Raw genomic sequence first — 20256 nt, 5'->3', positions numbered from 1 at the left:
CTTTTGATATTTCTGTTTTTATTTTGTATTATGCATAAATGTATATACGTACATGTTGTGAAAAATACTGAATTAAAATGGAGTTACTATAGTAACATGGTGATAATGAGGATGAGCAACAATCACGCATAGAATAAATATAACGGGTTATTTTAGCACCAACATTTTGGAAGGGGTGGGGGGTATAAGTTAATTTGCTTTGTATATGTAGGAAGTCTGCAACAAATTTGCAGCTGCATGAAGCTTTGGCTTCTGAAAGATCCATTGTTATTTTGAGTACATACATTATCACACTATTTGCTGCACTCGTGTCAAGTTGAGCATGCCTATATATGGAGTCCAGAAACTTCCTATATACAAGGTGTTGTTGAATTCAAATCCTTCTCCGGAAGATCGGATAACTTTGGCCCCATGGTCATGGAGACTGTTAACGATGTTTCCATCCATGTCAATTTCTAGTATTATAGAATGTTTTGGCATAAAAATGTCAAAGACTCTAAGAGGTGTGATCTGGAAAAAAAATTCTTTGACTATAAACTTCTGCTTATCGCCCAGATTTTGTAAATAGTGTCATTGATATTCATCATGTACGAACTAAGGGACAAGATAAAAGACCAATGTCATAAAATCTGAGTTTAAATAGTGGGGGAAGGGGTGTGTGTTTAAACTTGCACAAGTTTCTGTTGTCCGACACCAACAACATGATTTATTAGGAACAAATCAACTATTTCGATGTACATTCAAAGTGACATTTAAAGACTATTTTCATTGATTTGAATAAAATTCATAGTAGAAAAGGTAGAGACTCAAGTGTTTTGGGTACTTGTGCTTTATAAGCAATTTGGACTAATGTTCATATTTTGTTTAAAGGGGGTGTGGTCTTATGAAACTAGGTGAATTTAGTTCTTTACCAAATATTCAACTTTTGATCTTGCCCCAAAACCGCCTATAAATATCAGATTGCAAGGAATTATTTCTAATTAGAAGTCCATTATGGTTACTTGAAATATTTGTTGATAAAAACTTTAACTGAGCTCATTATAAAGACATTGTACTGATTTTAGCTGACCATGCAAACATCAAGCATTCACCTTGGTAAGAAATCTCTTGATAGAAGGATATGGCCCTATAAGGTCTAAAAATGGCCCCAGAAGGCTGACCCCTTGGTACCGGACTGAGCCCATGCCCACATAAAAATTTCCTCGACTGTTAAGTTTGATGTTGTCGGGGTAGCCTGGTAAATTCTGTGTAATGATGTCTGATTGGCCAGCTTTAGGACCCTTTAGAAAATACCTACAACCAATCAAAACAGCATTATATATATATTAAAAAATACCTTCAACCAATCAAAAAACCATTGTATATAGAAATATTTGAAGTCAAAACAAGGCAATATACAATAGTAGATTTTATTGTGATGACATATCTATTGGTCAGCAATGGAATTCCATTTATTTATAACTTTATTAATTATCTACAAACAACAGACAGAATAACCTGAAACTAATCATGTAGATCCATTCCAATAACACGTCATTGTCACCCTGATTGTTAAACCTAATCATGTAGATCCATTCCAATAACACGTCATTGTCACCCTGATTGTTAAACCTAATCATGTAGATCCATTCCAATAACACGTCATTGTCACCCTGATTGTTAAACCTAATCATGTAGATCCCTTCCTATAACACGTCATTGTCACCCTGATTGTTAAACCTAATCATGTAGATCCATTCCAATAACACGTCATTGTCACCCTGATTGTTAAACCTAATCATGTAGATCCATTCCAATAACACGTCATTGTCACCCTGATTGTTAAACCTAATCATGTAGATCCATTCCAATAACACGTCATTGTCACCCTGATTGTTAAACCTAATCATGTAGATCCATTCCAATAACATGTCATTGTCACCCTGATTGTTTTTGTTATACCACTTCAGAATGTTTTGTTTATGTATACAGACATATCTAGCTATAGGTGAGGTACTATAGATTTTGCCCTATGCATAGTGTTCTGAGGCCAGAAGCAGTGAGGTTTCTTACTCTCAACAACCTACTAGTGAGGTTTCTTACTCTCAACAACCTACTGTGATGCAAGACCTCTGTTTTAGTCACATTCAAAAGATGGAGGTTTTGCGAAGGAACAGTCTATCTTTGTTAAACGTCTTAGGTTTAACAAGAATCCAGGGTTGAATTATAGATTTTAAGCAAGCACAGCACCCTAATCACTAAGCTACCACATCCAGTATTGTGACCTTGATCTAGCAACCCGTTTTGAACCAAATATGAAGTCTGTTAAAATATTTATCAATCCTTTTTACATACAATGTACATAAATCAGTACCAAACATTCCTGAAGTCATTGTCTTGTGACCTTGACCTCTTACCTTGTAATCTCAAAATCTATAGATGCCTTTTGGACCATACTGAATGACAGATAGACAGACAGTTCAGTACTGTTTTGATGAAACTCATTCAAAGTGAAAAATTAACCTTCATATAAATATATTGTGCTTAGTCTTATAATCCCCAAGTCCCAGTTTGTCAGACAATATGTTTACCAAACTCTAATTTACCTGCGGATCTGACACACTTACCTGCGGATCTGACACACTTACCTGCGGATCTGACACACGCTCATTTCAGATATGACCAACATGGTCTCGTCTGATGACAGAGCTACTCCATTGGCCAGGTAGAGCTTGTCTAGCAACAGTTTGGTTTCCTTAGTAACTGTGTTGTATTGCATTAGCCTACCCTGTCTGTTTACCTCTATAACCTGAAAAAGTAAAAAGTGGTGTGTCATGCAAGGTCATGCCTAATTCATCTCTCTCTGTATGCCCCCCCCTCTCTCTCTCTGGGTACCTCTCTCTCTCTCTCTCTGTCTACCTCTCTCTCTCTATCTCATCTCTCTGTTTGTCCCTCTCTCCCTCTCTCTCTCTCTGTGTCTACCTCTCTCCCCTCCCTCTCTCTCTCTGTCTGTCTCTCTCTCTCTGTCTCTCTCTCTCTCTCTCTCATCTCTCTGTTTGTCTCTCTCCCCCTCTCTCTTTTATCTTAATAAGAATGATAACACTTTTAGAACTTATTCATTATCAATATTATATACATTTCACATTGTGTGCAATGCAATATGAAGAGAAAACCTATATGACCATCTGCTGTAACTGAGGAAGGCATTACAAAACTGACAGATAACGATACATTTCTGAAATTCCTCAATGGGGTTATCAATTCTTCATATGTTCTTTAAGAAATGAATATGATGCTAGAATTATGTTTTATGAGAATTGGTTAAGTCAATTTTCCAATATATTTTAAGAAAAAATTCTCTGATGTCATAATACCTCATAGCGATAATTTCTTCTGTCCCATTTCTTGCTGGAATCAGTGAAATATATAATGCCATCCTTGGTGATGTCTAGGGAATTCAGGAACTTAAAGGGTTCTCCATACAATCCTGTATAATTAAAAGGTTTTCCACTCAATACTATGTAACTTAAGGGCTTTACATTCCCTGCTATTCTGCTATAGCCTTAAAAGGGTTCTCCACTCAGTGCTATATAGATAAAAGGTACACTCATTGCTATATAATTATAGGGTTCTCCACTCAATGCTATGTAATTAAAGGTTCTCCAATAACTACTACATGTATATAATTATAGGGTTCTCCACTCACTACTATATAATTATAGGATTCTTTACTCACTTCTATATAATTGTAGAATTCTCCACTCGATCACTATGTTACATGTATTATTATAGGATTTTCCACTCACTAGTACATGTATACACTATAGGGTTCTCCACTCACTGCTATATATTATAGGGTTCTCCACTCACTGCTATATATTATAGGGTTCTCCACTCACTGCTCTATATTATAGGGTTCTCCACTCACTGCTCTATATTATAGGGTTCTCCACTTACTGCTATATATTATAGGGTTCTCCACTCACTGCTATATATTATAGGGTTCTCCACTCACTGCTATATATTATAGGGTTCTCCACTCACTGCTCTATATTATAGGGTTCTCCACTTACTGCTCTATATTATAGGGTTCTCCACTCACTGCTATATATTGTAGGGTTCTCCACTCACTGCTATATATTGTAGGGTTCTCCACTCACTGCTCTATATTATAGCATTCTCCACTCACTGCTATATATTATAGGGTTCTCCACTCACTGCTATATATTATAGGGTTCTCCACTCACTGCTCTATATTATAGCATTCTCCACTCACTGCTATATATTATAGGGTTCTCCACTCACTGCTATATATTATAGGGTTCTCCACTTACTGCTATATATTATAGGGTTCTCCACTCACTGCTATATAACTATAGGATTCTCCACCCTCTTCTATATAATTATAGGGTTCTCTACTCCCTGCCATAAAACTATGGAGTTTTGCACTCACTGCTATATAACTATAGGATTCTCCACCCTCTTCTATATAATTATAGGATTCTCCACTTCCTGCTATATCATTATAAGATCTTACTCTATCTTACAATAGTGTAGTCTTGTTAGTGTAACCTGATACTGCATAGGATAGTTTGGCATGATATAACAGCATCCCAAGAGGATCCATCTATTGTGCACAGATTCATTTTGTGGTACCAATATTGATTTCATGGTTTTGCCCATAGACTTAGGGAATAACCATCTTCTCATTAAGGGAATAACTATCTTCTCATTAAGGGAATAACTATCTTCTCATTAACATTTGCCACTGTTATTGCTGATTTCACTGTCCAAACTGAGTTTTATTGGCGACACATTAATGGAACTGGTAAAACAGATGTCTGATGAGACTGTGAAATCAGGATTAACAGTTGCAAATAACAAATGAGAAGATAGCGGTTCCCATTCTAATGCAATTGATACATTTTGTTAGATCTTCTTTCCTTGAGTGTTGCCCTTTTTGTTATGAAATGTTTAGTTTGATGTTCTGTTCTGGCATCATTCCATTAGGACGTCACAATTAATGGAAAACTTTCCATATTCTTAATGTTCATTTAATAGCCTCGTACATCAGGGGCCAGGTGCAAAAAAGATAGCATAGTTTAACTGACAGTTAACTTGAAGTTAACACTATATGAAAGTTCAAGTTAATGACAAGATAGCTGTTAGTTAAAGTTAACCAACTTTCGTGCAACTGAGTCCAGTGCTTTTAGCCAATCACAATACAGAATACAATACAGTTACATTAAAATATTAAATAATTGGACATTTATGTTAATCAATAAGCTAGCTTTCATTCATCCTAACTAACAGTAGAAGAGAAATACCAGAATGAGGAGGATTCTATGTCACCAAGATGAGAGATCTGAGGATGAAGGAAGCATTGTTTTGGTGTGTCGGTCTGACTGCAGCTTCAGTTCTGAACTAATTACATGGTAGAAATTGGTGAACTTAAAGGTCACCATCACAGCTTTACTCAAGGTCAAAGTGAAGGTAGCAAATCTTATTTAAATTTACCACCACAGGACTTATCAATAATCAGATAATCAAGTCGGAGACATATCACAGCATTTACTGGGTAAGAGGCATCATGGGAAATACCTAAAAAGACTGGCACCACAGGGGCTACCTAAAAAGAGGCACCACAGGGGTTACCTGAAAAGAAGCACCACAGGAATTTTTGCATGAGACAGACAATTTTTTTTTCACATAAAATTTTTGCTTAAAGCATATTTTTAATCCAGGTAAAAAAATTATGCTTTTGTGCAATATATTACATGAATAGTAGGGCATTTTCAAATATTTTGTCAACAAGAAACATTTTTACTCGCTAATTGCACACTACCTGTATAGTGCTATGCAGTAAGACTAATCCAATGTCCCCAGCTTTTGTTGTCAAGAAAGATATATATACTCCATGAATAGTAGGGTATTTCCAAATATTCTTTTGACAAGAAATGTTTTCATCGGTCTGCATATTACCTGTAGCACTATGAAGAAGGACTTTAATGTCTCCTGTTTTTGTGTCCACTTGTAGAAGCCCTCTGTAAGAGTCCACCACTATGAGGGGGTGGGAGGGGTCATTCAAGTTGATCTTCATTCCCTTTGGTCGTCCACACACTGGCTCAAGGTCAAAAGTTCCTGTCAATACATATAAAGTATCTTACGAAACAAAGAATACATCATACATTATCTCCCATAACAGAGAATACATCATAAATTATCTCACATAACAAAGAATACATCATACACTGTAAATTATCTCACATAACAGACAATACACCATAAATTATCTCACTTAACAAAGAATACATCATAAAATATCTCACTTAACAGAGAATACATCATAAATATCTCACTTAACAGAGAATACATCATAAATATCTCACTTAACAGAGAATACATCATAAATGATCTCACTTAACAGAGAATACATCATAAAATATCTCACTTAACAGAGAATACATCATAAATATCTCACTTAACAGAGAATACATCATAAATATCTCACTTAACAGAGAATACATCATAAATGATCTCACTTAACAGAGAATACATCATAAATGATCTCACTTAACAGAGAATACATCATAAATGATCTCACTTAACAGAGAATACATCATAAATTATCTCACTTAACAGAGAATACATCATAAATTATCTCACTTAACAGAGAATACATCATAAATTATCTCACTTAACAGAGAATACATCATAAATTATCTCACATAACAGAGAATACATCATAAAGTATCTCACTTAACAGAGAATATATCATAAATGATCTCATATAACAGAGAATACATCATAAAGTACCTCATATAACAGAGAATACATCATAAATGATCTCACTTAACAGAGAATACATCATAAATTATCTCACTTAACAGAGAATACATCATAAATTATCTCACATAACAGAGAATACATCATAAAGTGCCTCACATAACAGAGAATACATCATAAATATCTCACTTAACAGAGAATACATCATAAATATCTCACTTAACAGAGAATACATCATAAATTATCTCACTTAACAGAGAATACATCATAAATTATCTCACATAACAGAGAATACATCATAAATTATCTCACATAACAGAGAATACATCATAAAGTATCTCACTTAACAGAGAATACATCATAAATTATCTCACATAACAGAGAATACATAATAAATTATCTCACTTAACAGAGAATACATCATAAATGATCTCACTTAACAGAGAATACATCATAAATTATCTCACTTAACAGAGAATACATCATACATTATCTCACATAACAGAGAATACATCATACATTATCTCACATAACAGAGAATATATAATAAATTATCTCACATGACAGAGAATACATCATACACTGTAAATTATCTCACCTAACAGAGAATACATCATAAATCATCTCACGTAACAGAATACATCATAAATTATCTCACTTAACAGAGAATACATAATAAGTTATCTCACATAACAGATAACACATCATAAATTATCTCACATAACAGAGAATACATCATAAAGTACCTCACATAACAGAGAATACATCATAAATTATCTCACATAACAGAGAATACACCATAAATTATCTCACTTAACAAAGAATACATCATACATTATCTCACATAACAGAGAATACATCATAAATTAACTCACTTAACAGAGAATACATCATAAATTATCTCACTTAACAGAGAATACATCATAAATTATCTCACTTAACAGAGAATATGTCATAAATTATCTCACTTAACAAAGAATACATCATACATTATCTCACATAACAGAGAATACATCATAAATTATCTCACTTAACAGAGAATACATCATAAATTATCTCACTTAACAGAGAATACATCATAAATTATCTCACTTAACAGAGAATATGTCATAAATTATCTCACTTAACAGAGAATACGTCATAAATTATCTCACTTAACAGAGAATACATCATAAATTATCTCACTTAACAGAGAATACATCATAAATATCTCACTTAGACAGAGAATACATCATAAATTATCTCACTTAACAGAGATTACATCATAAATTATCTCACATAACAGGGAATACATCATAAATTATCTCACATAATGGAGAGTACATCATAAATTATCTAACAAAACAGAGAATACATCATAAAGTATCTCACATAACAGAGAATACATCATAAAGTGTCTCCCATAACAGAGAATACATCATAAATTATCTCACATAACAGAGAATACATCATAAAGTATCTCACATAACAGAGAATACATCATAAAGTATCTCACATAACAGAGAATACATCATAAATTATCTCACATAATGGAGAATACATCATAAATTATCTCACATAACAGAGAATACATCATAAACTATCTCACTTAACAGAGAATACATCATACATTATCTCACATAACAGAGAATACACCATAAATTATCTCACTTAACAGAGAATACATAATAAGTTATCTCACATAACAGATAACACATCATAAATTATCTCACTTAACAGAGAATATATCATAAATTATCTCACTTAACAGACTGAGAGAATACATCATAATCAAAGTATCTCACATAACAGACATTAAGTATCTTTATTTGAATTTTGATTCTAAAATTTGATACCCTGTTGTAGAAACATGATCAAGCAACATTTTGTTTTGACTTCTGGATTTCTGAGTTCACAAGTGTCAAACTGAGAAATAGATTAAATTATTACAGTACTTTTTAGAATGCATGTACTGTACACATTATATCAAAGATCTAGAATGCTTTAAATGATTAAGCTTCCACAGATAAATTTTATTTTCATTCTACCTGTTGCTATCTACAAGTCACCTAACACAATCAGATGGAACACGTCTCTTCATGTCACTTACCACAATCAGGATGAAATGCACCCGTTCGTGTCACAAGCCAGAGTTCTCCCCCTTTGAATCCCACAATTCTCCCATCAGCTAATCCAGTGTACATAGTACCTTTAAAAGTAAATAACAGAATGGTGTAGAAAGAACAAGAGAAGATAAGAGAATGGTTATGTAAACTTCCATTACTTACTCTGAGCCGTTTAACTCGTAAAAGGAAGGGAGAAAATGCAACGGACCAGACCGGGATCCGAACCCGGTCCCCCTGAATCTCTAGTCAGGTGCTCTACCAAATGAGCTACATATATCTGGCCACTGGCAATTGAACTCGACTGACCACTACATTCCTCCCTCCTTAAATGTATTCACACCTGAAGACATCAACCCAGGATCTTAATCCCCTGGCAGGCATTGTCACCTGTCAGTTTCAGGGGCTGGTCATGACATCAATGTAGTATATATAGGAAAGAGGAGAAAATTTGTGCCTGGACCGGGAATTGAACCCGGGACCCCTGCATTACTAGTCAGGTGCTCTAAACACTGAGCTATTCGGGCCGATATCTATGGTCCGTATAGCCCTAATTACTACAAACTCAACTAAGTAGTAGTCTAAGTATAATTGTATTATTCTGATGGAAATGAAGATTTCCTCAGTGCACTAACATGACAATGCAGATTCAGATACAACAACCCACCTCTAGCAGTCCTCATCAGATACAACAACCCACCTCTAGTGGACCTCATCAGATACAACAACCCACCTCTAGTGGACCTCATCAGATACAACAACCCACCTCTAGTGGACCTCATCAGATACATCAACCCACCTCTAGTGGACCTCATCAGATACATCAACCCACCTCTAGTGGACCTCATCAGATACAACAAACCACCTCTAGTGGACCTCATCAGATACATCAACCCACCTCTAGTGGACCTCATCAGATACATCAACCCACCTCTAGTGGACCTCATCAGATACATCAACCCACCTCTAGTGGACCTCATCAGATACAACAAACCACCTCTAGTGGACCTCATCAGATACATCAACCCACCTCTAGTGGACCTCATCAGATACATCAACCCACCTCTAGTGGACCTCATCAGATACATCAACCCACCTCTAGTGGACCTCATCAGATACAACAACCCACCTCTAGTGGACCTCATCAGATACAACAACCCACCTCTAGTGGACCTCATCAGATACAACAACCCACCTCTAGTGGACCTCATCAGATACATCAACCCACCTCTAGTGGACCTCATCAGATACATCAACCCACCTCTAGTGGACCTCATCAGATACAACAAACCACATCTTACGGTCGTTTTCAGATACTGTACAACAAACCACATCTAGCAGTCCTCATTAGATACAACAGCCCACCTCTAGTAGACCCTAAGAAATTATCCCATTTTCTATAATCTTAACAAGTTTCATTATTTCATGGAGTTATATGAGAATTTGCAAATGACGGAGTTGTAGCTTTCTGATTTGTTGAGCTTTTTCTCCAAAGAGTTGTCTGTGCTTCCAGATACATGTAGGTCGTTAATTTTGGCAAATATTTTTTTCTCTTTCTCTGAAAAGCTAAAGTAATCATTCATGGAGGATACGATAGGTAAAAGTTCTATAACTGTTGTTGTTGTTGTTATGTGAGGTTAATCCATGTTGATGAATCCCTCATGACTCAGGCGAACATTGTGACCCATGGACCTCTTATTTGTCAATATTTGAATGATATAATCTGATAATACTTCAATTCCGGACCGTACGAAAAAACTTTATTTTGGTCTCTGAATTGTTACATTATAACAGTTTCAGTTGTTGCCATATCTAGAATCACAATACAGTTACATTTATCTCTGATCTAACGATAACTACAACAATTTCAGTTAATCAGATAGCAATCTGCATACAGTGTACATTATACATTTATTGCATGATAGTGAGGGATATATGAAGATTTATTCACCCAAGAAAAATCATATTGCCCGAGAGGAATATGATATTTCTTGGGTGTATAAATTGTCATATCTCCCAAACATTCATGCAATAAATTGTTTATTATACAAATACAAAGCAAGACTACAACAAGAGGCCCACGGGCCTAGAATCGCTCTTCTGATACATTGTAGAACAGGCAAAAATTCTCACTAACCAATATTCATCAATTAACTGTCCAAAAGTAGGTCACGGTGACCTACTTTTGTTCGACACACTGAAGACTCAAGATGCATCAACTGACAAGTCAAATAGTTTTCAAATATAGTCGTCAAATTCCAAAAGAAGGCCACAGTGAACTACTTTTTGGTTGACACACTTCAAAGACTCAAGATGCATCAACTGACAAAGTTTGATAATTGAAGTCAAATAGTATCTGAGATATTCAGATACAAATGTCAAATTCCAAAAGTAGGTCACAGTGACCTACTTTTTGGTCGACACACTCTGAAGACTCAAGACCCATCAACTGACAAAGTTTGATGATTGTAAATCAAAAAGTATCTGAAATATTCAAATGTAGCCGTCAAAATCCAAAAATAGGTCACGGTAACCTACTTCTTAGTCAACACACTCTGAAGACTCAACATGCATCGACTGACAAAGTTTGATAATTGTAAGTCAAATAGTATCTGAAATATTAAAATATAGTCGTCAAATTCCAAAAGTAGGTCACGGTGACCTACTTTTTTGTCAACAAACTATGAAGACTCAAGATGCATCAACTGACAAAGTTTGATGATCCTAGCTTTCATAGTGTCCAAAATATGCATCTAAAATTGAAAATGTGAAATTTTAATGTCTGCAAAATTCAAAAAGTAGGTCACTGTGACCTACTTTTTTTTTATAAATATGTTTCGAGGCCTTTAGACGCATCAACTTACAAGGTTTGATGATTCTAAACATCTCGGTATCTGAAATAACAACCTAAAATGTATTCATAAATGATTAGCCATAAAATTAAGAAAGTAGGTCATGGTGACACACTTTTTATATGACGCAGTTTAAAGTCCCATGATCCATCAACTGACAACTTTTGATGATCATAGGCTCAAAAGTGTCCAAGATATGCATCAAAATCCATTTAATAATAATTACCTGCGAAATTCAAAAAGTAGGTCACCATGACCTACTTTTGAGACAATATGATATTAGGTCCTAAGATGCATCAACTGAAAAAAATTGATGATCCTAGTCCTTAAACTAAGCAAAATATCAAAGTTTTAACAAAACAAAATTTAAGGTCAACTTTGAAGTGACCTTGAGACCAAACCCTTTGCCCCAGGATGATGCCTTGAATATTTTTTTTTTATCTACAACCTATCCTCATCCTTATGCATAAGTTTGGTGATAATTTGCTCAATGGTTCTTGAGAATAAGATTTTTTAGCAACCACTTTTTATGTTTGTATTTTCTTAATTATCTTCCCTTGTTAAAGGGTCAAAACCCTAGTTTTAGTACAAATGAAAGTCCTTGGGCTAAGAATACCCTGTGACAAATTTGAAAAAAATTGGCCAAGGGGTTCTTGAGATTCGGCTTAGAAGAGCTAAAAATGTATTTGAAATTGGGAGTCCGTTCATCTATACATTGTATATGTACAAGCTGAGATCGCCCTGACGGTAACACCGCGCCATCAACGTATTAGAAGGTGCACAACGAAATATATGATTTTTCGTGAGTGAATAAATCTTCATATCTCCCTCACTATCATGCAATAAATGTATATTGTTGTATGTTCTCTAACATTTCATGAGAATAATGTCAGTGTCTTATATTATCCCTAGCCTTACCGTCTGGAGCTACAGCGAAAGACTCGGGCCCGATGACTTCCCCTTGGAAGGCTTTTGTGGCGTTCTGTAGGTGTGCATTGATGGCAAGGGGTCCCTCCAACACAGGCAGTGGCTTAGGATAGCTACAAAGGTTCAGCTTAAGATGTCAACATAAATCTTCAACATAAATATTAAAAAAAAAAAGAAGTATGCATGTTTTTAGATAGAAATTCACGCCGACCCTATTGCTGCAGGTGTTAACATTTTAATAAATGTCTGTAAAATATGACAGCAAAAGTTTTTCGTTTCGTTTAGTAATAAAGCTAATTAATTAAACTCTGTTTTTATGATGATTCTCAGATATGATATTTTTTTCTATTATATATAAATGAATGGATAACAAAAAAAAACAAATTTCAATTCACACATCATACATACTGGTGAGGCAGAGGTTCTATAGGGGGAGGAATGTGGTAAATACAGACAGCCAGCCAGACAGTTACAAGGGATAAAATCCAGGCTTTCCCAAACCTACATAATAAAGGTATCTTATTAGTCACATTAAACCATTGCATTGTGCAATCATATATTATATTTGTTTCATTCACCCTTCTCATGAAATATACGGGTCCAGCTGTTACTCAATTGTACCACAAAATGTACATGCTCAGATATATTGTTCATTGGTTTTAACATACTTCATTTAATTTATGTAAAATAAGATAACCACAGTATATTTATTGCTTTAACAAAAACATATGTACAGGTATTCTCTCTTCGGGATTGTGATGACGTCCTTACCAAACATGTTTCATCAATTATAGGGAGAAAGAGAGGAGAGAAAAACAAAGGGAGGCTGATGGAGAGAAAGAGAGGGGACTGATGGAGAGAAAGAGAGGGATTGATGGAGAGAAAGAGAGGGGACTGGTGGAGAGAAAGAGAAGGAACTGGTGGTGAGAAAGAGAAGTGATGGAGAGAAGAGAGGAGTGATGGAGAGAAAGAGAGAAATTGGAAGGCATAGGGGACTGATAGAGAGAAAGTGACAGATGGAAATAGTGCAGATGGAAAGAGAGTGCAGATGGAAAGATAGAAGAGGAAGATAGAGAGACAGCGGAGACATGGAGAGAAAGAAGTGACTGATAGAGAGAGGGATAGATAAAAAGATAAAGACTCACCTAATGGCATGAGGACGGTACATCATTTTCTGGTCAATACACACGAACTTCCACAGCCAAAGTTTACTTGACTGCTGGTCAGTGCTAACATTCTGTCCGAGATATACAGTGTGTATTCCGAGTTAACCCTGCCCTTCCTAACTTACATAACGCCAAACTCCGTCAGTGTTTAGAACATCGATTTCTGTATATACAACAGGAAAGAGTATTAAGAAGTGTCCCAGTATATGAAGAATAAACGGGGTTAAGAACACCTGCAAGCCCTTTAAATGTTCATTTAAAAAAACACCCAGCTGTCTGTGTATCCCTGTCGGTACCTCAAGAGTTCGTCTGGTCACCTAAGGGCATGTCAGCGATCACAATACGCAAAAAGTTAAATGTCGGACAGGGCAGCTTACCTGTTCTCCTCAATCCACTGACGGTCTGTATGCACCATGCACAAAATGTTTAATGCTCTGGTTCTATTTTTTTCTTTCAAGATTTAAAACACATTTAAATGAAAGCAATATGCTATTTAAGGAGGAATAAGACACGGGAGAAATCTGGTATGGATGGAAAGTGGAGGATTTAGAAAATTAACCTTATTTATTTTTTATTCTCCATGCCATGGTGATAGAATGGTATACATGTAATTGTACGACAAATTAAGCGACATGTATCAAACATTGTATATGGTATACTTGAATACTGTTGTTCAAAAAAATCATTCACCCACACATAGGCGTAGCTTGGGTTCGAATATTACCGAGGCAGGGGGTCTGGGGGGCGCAACCCCCCCAGAAGCTATCGACATTTTAACAACGTAAAAGGTGTTTTTTTTTTTTTTTTTTTTTTTTACCGAGGCAGCTGCCTCGGTTGCCTCAATGGAAGCTACGCCACTGCCACACATACTTGCCTTACCCCCCCCCCCCCCCCTTATCCTACAAGGAAACGTGCACGTTTCAATAACTTTAAATATAATCATTCATTAGAAAACTCGAATTCCTTTCATGTACTTGTAAAAGGGGAAAGAATTAGTGCGCATTTTATCTGGGAACTCCCAAGAACCTGCCTGTTCAGTTTCTATATACAATGCCCCCCTCCCCCCCCCCCTTATGTGTCTTATGATTCCAAATTGGGGATTACTTTTGTCTAAGAATGAAAGACGACCAGTGAATTAATTGCCGCATTGACGATTCATCGCGCATCCAGGGAGGGGAGGGGTGTTAAAAAGTATTTTAGAATTCATCTTGAGAAGAATACAAAATCGACAGTAGAGCAAATACGGACCCCTGGAAAAATCAGAAGTGGGATCACGTGCCTTGCAGAAGTAAGCGCCCCCTGTTGACAGGTCACACCTACCTTGAGTCATACCTTTTTAACCAGGTAAACAGAACTATTCGTGTATCCAAACCAGGATGTGAAGAACGGGCTAAGAGTTAGTATTAAACACGTGAGACAGAATCCAATGATAGGTTTATCTGATAATGCATACACTAGCAGGAAGAGTTTCTGTTACATACATGTATGTAATTATGTGCGGTGACAAGGGCAAATACAAGTGCTATTTTAAAGTTAACAGTTTTGAACAAACCGTAAGCATACTGATTTCGTGAGAATGTAAGCGATTGTTAGAAGAAAAAAATTAAACCGTTGACCAAGTCACAGTACGTGTCTATTGTTTTCTTTCTAATGGGGGAAGAGCATAAAGTGTGCTTCAGAAACTATAGGAAATAGTTTTGCTTAAAATTGAAAAAAGCACTAGCTGTGAAAGTGATGGCAGCCACTTTTCTCTCTCTCAAAATCTCGCAATGGCATAGGAATATATATTTATGACTAATAATTTATAATTCATATTTTTATTTTTATATTAATGTGCCTGTTTTGAGGTAAAAAACAAATTTTGAAATACTAGTGATTAAATACTGGTGTTTTTACTGAACTACATAATATAAAGCAATTTCCATTGAATTCAAGTTTTGGTGACTAAATGACAGTAAATGCCCCTTTAATGTTTCGCCTTGATACACATTTATTTCGAAATCCGTTATAATTTTTTTTTTATATCATTCGATGTAAATATACAGCTACATGTTAGATGAGTCTAAAAGTATTTCAAACTTTTATGAAAATATTTTTTATGAATATCGTAATTATGCGTTTTATTTCGAGATGTTTACTGCGCCATGCAGACGTCATAAGATTTCTGTAGCATCGATTGATTAACACGACTGTCACAGAAACCTTCATATCTGTTCACTCGTCCACTCATTCTCAAGTTATGGAACTCCATCCTGCTGTTTTAGAAGATTAAAGACCCAAAAATAATACCGTACGGTTTCTTCACGGATCACTGGATGGGGGCGGAACTCATCTATGGTCATTGTTATTTACCTGGAATTTACCTAGCCAAGAGATCAGGGTTCTGTGTATACTTTTAATGTGCACAGGAAGGGTTTCAGGGCCGTTTGCAGTGTTTCTGTGGTCATAGTGTTTGTATAATGGTTGTATCCTTAAGGCTAGATGACACACAGTCTACACCACCCCCCTCTTTCACTCTTTTACTCTCAGTCAGGGCTCAATGAATAATTTCTTTTATAAATATAGAACTATCATTTCAACAAGTTACAAGTTTTAGAAATTAATGGGCAAATTATTGTTTGATTTCTAATTGTTTAATTTACATGTATAATACATGAATATAGAGGGGAGGGGTTACAATTAAATTAAAATTGTGTTGTTCAGGGGTCTTTTTAAAAACAATTGAATTACGAGAAAATAGTAGTTGTGCACAGGGCAATACAAAACTCTAGAATACAGGGCTTTCTCAAGATCTAAAGAATGTCTGTATGTACTGGCTGTTATTGTTATCAAAACACCTCTCTGGGGTAGCTCTAACCGCAGATATCACTCCACCTGAGATCTATTGTTAAATGTTTGATTGACAGAAGGCTAACAATTTGGGGGTGTTAACTTAAAGTTGGGTCTTTAATTCTGCTTGCATAAATTTACATGCATTTCATCAAAGGTCACAAGAATATCATTTTAACACCTCCAACCATCATTATCGATCGAGCAATTCGCTGTAAAATCTTCTTTTTTTCAGATTAAGTAAAGTATTCTAAAATGATAATTATACCAATTTTCTTTCAACATCTTTTGAAACTTTGGGCGCTTTTTATCATTGAATTTCACAGTTTGTTTCAATTCCAAATTTTATAACACCTAAGTCTCTAATATACTCGTACACACTAACCTTCTAAATCTCTGATATACACACTAACCTTCTAAATCTCTGATATACACACTAATCTTCTAAATCTCTGATATACACACTAACTTTCTAAATATCTGATATACACACTAACCTACTAGATCTCTGATATACACACTAACTTTCTAAATCTCTGATATACACACTAACATTCTAAATCTCTGATATACACACTAACTTTCTAAATCTCTGATTACACACTAACTTTCTAAATCTCTGATATACACACTAACTTTTTAAATCTCTGATATACACATTAACCTTCTAGATCTCTGATATACATCTGGTGCATCAAAATTGGTACCGTATAAGTTTTACATTATGACCCCTGGGGTCGAGGCCTCTGCTGGTGGACTGTTAGTCCCCGAGGGTCTCTACAGCCCAGTAGCTAAGTACTTCGTTACTACCTTGACAATACGGATGTATATTTAATTGCTGTTATAAAATTTAGAAATTCATAAAATTCTGATATACACACTAACCTTCTAAATCTGATATATATAATTAAAATCCTGCATTAGATACATCAAAACAAAATTACGTACCATCTATCCCTATTTTTTTTTTTAGTAATCCAGAAGTGATAAAGGAATTAGATTACACGAGGAAGATGTTTTTGTTCTAGCTGACAAAGCTGGTAACAATGCCTGTAGTTGTAAGGCTGATTATTACAGCTTTAATTTAAACGAACTTGGCATTAATTCCACTTTTGGTAAATGTACTTATGGCCTAACTATCCTTTTAAAAGAAATATTCTTCAAAACCCTGCTTTAGTTTTAGACACATTTAATATCCTAGTTAATGGGTCGAATGAATATGAGGTTCATATCTCAGCTACAGTAGTGGCATTGCAAATTTCTGACAAATGTCGTTTTATTTTCTTCATCAGTATATAAACTGTATAAGGTTGAATTCAATGTAATTACAAGAAACAAAAAGTTTTGAAATACAAAGATGTTGATATTTACTACATTCCACAAAACACTTTTCTAGTAAGTAATTATCATTGTAAGTGAGTTGACCTCGATATCATGCATGCTATATGCACTGAGATAATTAGAATCGAAATAATAGAGATTTTTTTCAAAAGAAAATAAATCCCGCTTTAACAATCAAAACCGGTTCCAGTAGACTTAAACATATGAAAGGTACAAGTACATGTGGACAGGTGATTAGACATTGAAAACATGAACACCTCAACATCTTATTGTCATGATTGTCATTGAACAGCTTGGCAAAATGCCTGAAGAGATGATTATTTGTCAATCCATGCTCATTTTTTTTTTAAATTTCTAATATTTATTCAATCCTCACATTTTATATCAAATTAATATACCATATATTCATCTACATACATATACACATATACATACACTGTATATACACCAACACACCCATAGAAGATATGTACACGCGTTAATGTGAAAGTCGTTTTAAATATAGAAGAAAAAAGAATAGAAAAAAGAGGAAAGGAGAGAAGAGAGGAGAGAAAGTTAAATAAATGAAAAAATACATATTAATGATATAACATCCATGCTCAATTTTAATGATTCCATGCAGATATCACAAACGTTAAGTGGTTGGAAAGCAAAAATGTTAGCTATGTACAATATAAATGTATTTGCTTCTGCAAAGTGAAGATTTTTCAACAACAAAATATTATGTAAGGGTTAATGTACGAGTATCGCTCCATTCCTTAAAAGTAATGGACCGATGCCCCGAAATGGAGTGATACGAGTACATTGACCCACTTAAAATCCACCTTTGCAGTTACTGTAATGTAATGTAAACATTAATAAAAACTAAACTTTGTGCATTTTAATCATGTCTTACGTTTTTTCATTCTTTTCTTGCATGCATTTATATCTACTTGTATAAATGTTGACCTACTTGGTTGGAAAGGGAAAATGGTAGATGTATACAATATAAATGTATTTGCTTCTGCAAGGTGAAGATTTTTCAACAACATAATATTATCTATTGATCTTCAAGAACAAGACTCTATCTATGGCAGAACTTTAGATTCATGTGCACGGTGAATCTCTCAAACACTTAAGGTAGCATGGGGCAGTTTCGCACTATAGGTCCGTTCAACTTTTTCAAAAAATGGAAATACCCCATATTTGAAGTGATATTACATGCGTAAAAATGTATACAATAATTTTAGGATGCATTTCAAATGTAGCCGAGTGCTTCAAAAAGATGCTGATATACAACATGTAGGTGTCACCATGATTCCTAGCATATAGATGGGTGCAAATACGAAACTAAGACACGTGGTCAGTTGCTGAAGAAATTCTGATGAAAACATGCAGGGTCCAGCAAAAGGTCCGTAGCTGTGAGGGAAGGTGGATGGCCCCATATGAAAGGTAGATTTTTGAGAAGGGCAGATAGGGTTCTTGATTGTGCACAGTGTCTAAATCCCCATGTTTGGTACTGTGATGGTGTGGGGGTGGTGCGGATTAGCCCAAATAAGAGAAAATCAAAGCAAAAAAGGGGAACCTGCTCAGAGCATATTTTGTGCACCAGCACCAGTATTTATAGAATACATGTAATTTAGGGTCATAATTTATTAACTACACTAATACGAAATATAAGTATTGAGATAAAAGGAAAATATGATTTTTCATTAGTCTGTCATACTCTGACTTTGATGTATACCCCCTATCCACATGTTTCAGAACCAAAGAAACTGTCCCCTGCCACCTAAAGGTTTTGAAGCTGGCTCTTCTGGCTTAGTGATAATCCCTTGCTCAACGTGCTCTTTTAGGTATGTCGAAAGCATGGTCTTAGTAGGAGACATTGAATAGAACACAAATTGTAAGCTTAAAGAAATCCGTTCCTGATAGGATCTCTAAGAACAAAAGCATGCATTTAAGAAAGCGTCCGATCCAGAAACAAAATTGAGGACCAATCCGACACATTTATCGTGGAAACGACCATATTCCAATCGTGCAGATAAGCAAATATTCAAGTCAAGATATTTATGTAACTAAAGCGATTTAAGGGGCAAATCACATACACTGGATCAAGGTTTCATCAAAAGATATGTGCAGAGTCTATTTTGCAGAAATTGTCTTACTTAAAATGCATTAAAACAGGACTAGAAACATCGTTGTCTGCTTCGAGTTCTACCGAGAAAACATCGTCAATTTCTATCAATGAATTTACAGTTGTACGTGTACATGAGTAGGAATTCCAACAACCAATCA

The 20256-nt window shown here is 35.2% G+C and overlaps 1 protein-coding gene across 7 annotated transcripts in view; it reads right to left on the bottom strand.

The window, feature by feature from the left end:
- Position 1: 1 nt before the first annotated feature.
- The window catches only part of LOC125653662 (adipocyte plasma membrane-associated protein-like), a 20456-nt gene continuing 201 nt past the window's right edge, over positions 2–20256 (bottom strand). Inside the window, exons 1-11 of one of the 7 annotated variants that reach the window (XM_056142786.1) lie at positions 15133–15150; positions 13792–13975; positions 13055–13147; positions 12638–12759; positions 8855–8953; positions 5962–6120; positions 3354–3466; positions 2628–2788; positions 2397–2435; positions 1092–1293; positions 2–510 (exon numbers count right to left, since the gene is read on the bottom strand). In XM_056142786.1, the coding sequence (XP_055998761.1) occupies positions 289–510; positions 1092–1293; positions 2397–2435; positions 2628–2788; positions 3354–3466; positions 5962–6120; positions 8855–8953; positions 12638–12759; positions 13055–13147; positions 13792–13817 (1236 nt within the window). In that variant the 5' untranslated portion in view covers positions 13818–13975; positions 15133–15150 and the 3' untranslated portion in view covers positions 2–288. Of the gene's footprint in view, positions 511–1091; positions 1294–2396; positions 2436–2627; positions 2789–3353; positions 3467–5961; positions 6121–8854; positions 8954–12637; positions 12760–13054; positions 13148–13791; positions 14424–15132; positions 15151–20256 lie in introns of those variants that run through there. The other 6 variants (XM_048883224.2, XM_048883225.2, XM_048883223.2 and 3 more) reach the window with 6 other exon arrangements.

This window comes from Ostrea edulis, chromosome 7 (genome assembly GCF_947568905.1).
Source record: "Ostrea edulis chromosome 7, xbOstEdul1.1, whole genome shotgun sequence".
NCBI classification, from domain to species: domain Eukaryota; kingdom Metazoa; phylum Mollusca; class Bivalvia; order Ostreida; family Ostreidae; genus Ostrea; species Ostrea edulis.
The sequence above is the reverse complement of the archived record's forward strand: the minus strand, read 5'-3'. Positions and strand labels throughout refer to the sequence as shown.